Source organism: Danio rerio, chromosome 13 (assembly GCF_052040795.2).
Source record: "Danio rerio strain M-AB ecotype USA chromosome 13, GRCz13ab, whole genome shotgun sequence".
NCBI lineage: Eukaryota > Metazoa > Chordata > Actinopteri > Cypriniformes > Danionidae > Danio > Danio rerio.
The window spans coordinates 34197768-34201884 of NC_141033.1; the positions used below are offsets into that span (position 1 = coordinate 34197768).

Consider the following 4117-nt stretch of genomic DNA (forward strand, 5'->3'; position numbering starts at 1 on the left):
CTCGGTTGGTGCTTTTTCATACTATTTTAACGGTCCAAAAGCCAAGCTCGGCCCTGCGCTCAGCCTGGCGCCTCTTGGCATAAGGGCCAATTTTTCTTGTTGACGTTTTAGGCGTTCTCATTTTTCACGCGCTCATGCCCCTTTCCGGTTCGGACATGTCACGTGGATTGAGATATTTTATTATCTTTGAGGTTTTGTGTTTATTTATTGTAGATTTTAAAAAAAATATTATTTTGATTAAGCTTCCATGCTAAAGATAAATGCTCAGAACGCGGATGATGCAACAGATACTTTTAATTGATGTTTTTCCTTTTCTTTTCATCTGATATTTTTTAAAACTACAATCGTAATGTAAACATATTATATATGTAAACTGAATAAAAACAAAGAACCTTAGATTCCACTTTGGTGTTTAGTTGACGTTTGAATGATTTTCTCATTAAAATCTCTACTCCTCGTTCAGTACAGAACAGTTTATATAAATTAATATTTGTGTAAAACATTATAAATTATTAAAATGTTTTAAATGCATACTTCAATGCTGTGAATTTTCTTAAATAGTGGCCTTAATGGTTTAACAAAATTTACGCACTTGTCCAGAAAACCCAAAGTTCCCAAAATCCACAAGCTCTTTTGATTTTCCTCGCTTTTCTAATGATTTGCAACAATCGTTTTTCTTTTTTCTTGATGTAAACGTCCTCTGCGTCAGAAGTATATGCTGTAATGGGTATTAAGTCTTCTCGTCTAACCGTGCTTAAGGCGTCCTACGATCCTAAATCCACAAGGCTGGATGTTAGAGATCCTAACAGTGAATCCTGGATCTGATGCGGATGCCCTTGCATGCCGTGTAGCGGGTGCGGCGCACCCAGGCCGGGCATTGGGTATGCGGGAGCCGCGGGATTGTTCATGGTGCCTTGCAGAAGAAGCACGGAGCTGTGCTCGGGGCTCTGCGGCGGAGAAAACTCATCCTCCGAGCTCGACATCAGCGACTTCACTCCGTCGAGCGGAGACCGCTGGCTCTGCTTTCCGCCGACGCCGTTGTTCTCGCCGTTTTCTCTGTTGGATGATAATATGTGTAACATATTAGTCTGTGAAATGCTATAGGCCTTAAATTAGGCCACATATAGTGACATATTATAGAATAATTAACTTTAACGTATGTAGTGTTGTTCCAAATAATAGATAATCTTATTTTTTATTACACAATTAAAGATTATCTGATTATCTTTCTAGCAGGAACAAATTTCCAGTGCTTTGTATTTAACATAAGATAACTGTCATGTCACTACAGATTTTACTGCAGGCAAACTCCGGCCTCTTTCAGTCTTGAGACGGTTTTAGAGAATATAATTACAAAGTAAAATAATGGGCTATTTATTTTAATCCAATATTTAAAAATATTTAATTACTTTGGCCTAACAAACAAATTCTCATTGCAATAAAATAAATAGTCTGCCCTTTTATTACAAATAAATCTTTTTTTATTCGAGTTATTTTTTTTTAATCGAGCAATATTTCAAGAAATTAAAGTAAACAGCGAAACAAATGTAATGTATTAAAGTAGCCTAGTGTTGATTTGGGTGAACATAGGATTTCTTAATATATTTGCGGGCTAGGGTATTTTTGAAACTGTAATTGGTAAAACTGAACAACAATAGTGGGCTATATTTTAACATTTTAATTGAACTGTTACTTGCTATGATTAACGAAGATCTCACCTCTCTTTTGCCTCGGCTGCCCGGTCTCTCTGTCTCCTGTTTTTAAACCAGTTGCTGACCTGTGTAGTGGTCAGTCCTGTTGCCTCTGCCAGCTCTCGCTTCTCCCGTGGAGATGGATAAGGGTTGTGCGTGTACCATTCACGCAGCACGCTCCGAGACTTTTCCTTAAAGCAATAACTGGTCTCCTCGCCGTCCCAGATAGTACGGGGCAAAGGGAATTTCCTGCGCACACGATATTTGCCCACAGCGCCTAGCGGGCGCCCCCGCAACTTTTCCGCCTCAACATAGTGCGCCTTCAGCCACAGCTGCTGCATCTTCGGGTGGTTGTGCGTGGAGAACTGGTAGCTCTCCAAGATCTTGTAGAGCTCACGGAAGTTTCCCCGGTGGAAGGCAACCACAGCCTTCGCTTTGAGCACGGATTCGTTCTTGTGGAGGTGGTCGCAGGCTGGCAGGGACCAAAGGAACCGTCCGAGCCTCTCCAGGTTCCCACCCTGCTGCAGCACCTCGCAGACGCACGCGACTTGCTCTTGCGTAAAGCCGAACGAGGGCAAGATTGACATGGCTCCCCTATGCAATCCACCCTTTAATGTACTGCTAATCCCTGGCTCTTTGGGTATTCCTCTCAAATTTATCCCAGGACAAAAGTCCCCGTGCCGGATTTATCTGTGGCGCACTCCAGTTTTGATAACCGGTTGTGTGGCACCCCCTGTCACCCTCCCGGTTTGCACACGTGAGATTCGAATGTGGTTTTTCTGTATGGATATTTGACAGAGAAAGCCGGCACAGCGTCATCCCGTGATTAGCTCGCCCTGGTCTGTTCTGGAACCGGCCAGCAGAGCAGAACTGCATCTACAGATCCGTTCCGTTTCCTCCCCGGAGGGCGGACGTCAAGGCCTGAAACTGGAGACCTTGAATACACGCACACACACATAGACACATAAACACGCACATTCCCACTCACACTACCGTTGATAGGCTGCTAATTAATTATTCAATTACCACAAGCACCTCCAGTGCTCTTTTTTGACATCAGTTAGTTGTTTTCAGAATTTTATATTTCAATAAATAACAATTCTATAACTTAGCCCATGCTATAAAAACCAATATTTAATTTTGAGGAAAACAAGTTGCACATAAATTGTGAACATTATCTAATAAATTATTCGTGACTACGTTTTACGGATTAATTCTTTATAATATATTTTTACATGAGTTTATAACAAATACGTTCTCAAAAACTCTGTGTGAAGAACATTTAAAAAACACATAAAATGTTTGTTTAGATGCTAAAAGTTCTTAATGAAAGCGTCAATTAAAAGCAAAAACAAAATAATTTTTATGATCTTTGCGTCAGAAATACAGTATGGATTACCTTTGAGGACTTTAATATGAACTTGAAGTCATTGACCTGGAAAAAGAATAACCTACCGCAACAAGTTATTTATTTAATGATTCTTTTGCTTGAACGACCCGAAACCAAATTTTGAACTGAAAAACGTTTAATAAAACAGCAAGACCTTTTCAAGAAACTCTAGAAGCTATTGCTATGGCTATTGTTTAGATTATTTTGCTGCATCTATCTAAGAATCTTTGAGTGTCTATATTTTTACTTTTTTATTTATTTCATTTGGTTGAAAAAGCACAATAATCCCTGTCGCTGGAACGTTTGGCCCGTGTGCTTTTGTAAGGTGGGCCTGAAACACTAAACCGATCCATTAGCGAATAACTTGTGAGCTTGACGAGCTCTCAGTCTCTCGGTCACAGCTCTTTATCTCTGAAGATATCCGTAACATGACACCGGGAAATCCAGCTGGCCCGCTTGAGTTTTTTTTTTTCTTTAATTTTGAATATTTTTTCCCCTGAATATTTTAGAATGGTGTGAGGATTTGCAATAAAATGAAAATTCCCTAATGCTAATTTGTTTCAGTGTAATCTTTAATAGTCCTCTCTAACACCTGTGAAAACAATCAGTCATGTTCAGTCAAACAGGGAGCGTTTTTCTGCTCACCTCTCTTCTTTGTAATGGTTTATTAATGCCTTTGGACAGACATAGTTTACGCACCAAACAGATGTTATTCAGAATAATAGACTAAATAAGATAAATATCAGAAATTAAATATCAGAAATTATAAATAAGCTTCATGTTGCATATTTACACATACTGCATCTATAAACACAGTTTGCATTGGATAGCTCCTACAATAATAACTAATCAATTATCAATGAGTCATTAGTAAAAAAAAAAAAAAAAAAGGCTTACCTGCACTCATAGCCTATCATGCGGGCTAATTCTTTCTAATATACTAACTGGGTACATATTAGGGCATATTGTAACAATTACAATGTAACTTTTCTAACAAGTTTGTACACATTTCTGCCTAAAACCGTTTTTAGACTGT

General features: G+C 39.0%; 1 protein-coding gene across 1 annotated transcript; it reads right to left on the reverse strand.

Annotated features, from left to right (window-relative positions):
- Positions 1–279: 279 nt before the first annotated feature.
- Positions 280–2514, reverse strand: six1a (SIX homeobox 1a). The gene is given in 2 exon segments (NM_001009904.1): positions 280–1056; positions 1719–2514. Coding segments are annotated over 2 exon segments (852 nt in total). The 5' UTR covers positions 2279–2514; the 3' UTR covers positions 280–764.
- Positions 2515–4117: the final 1603 nt, after the last annotated feature.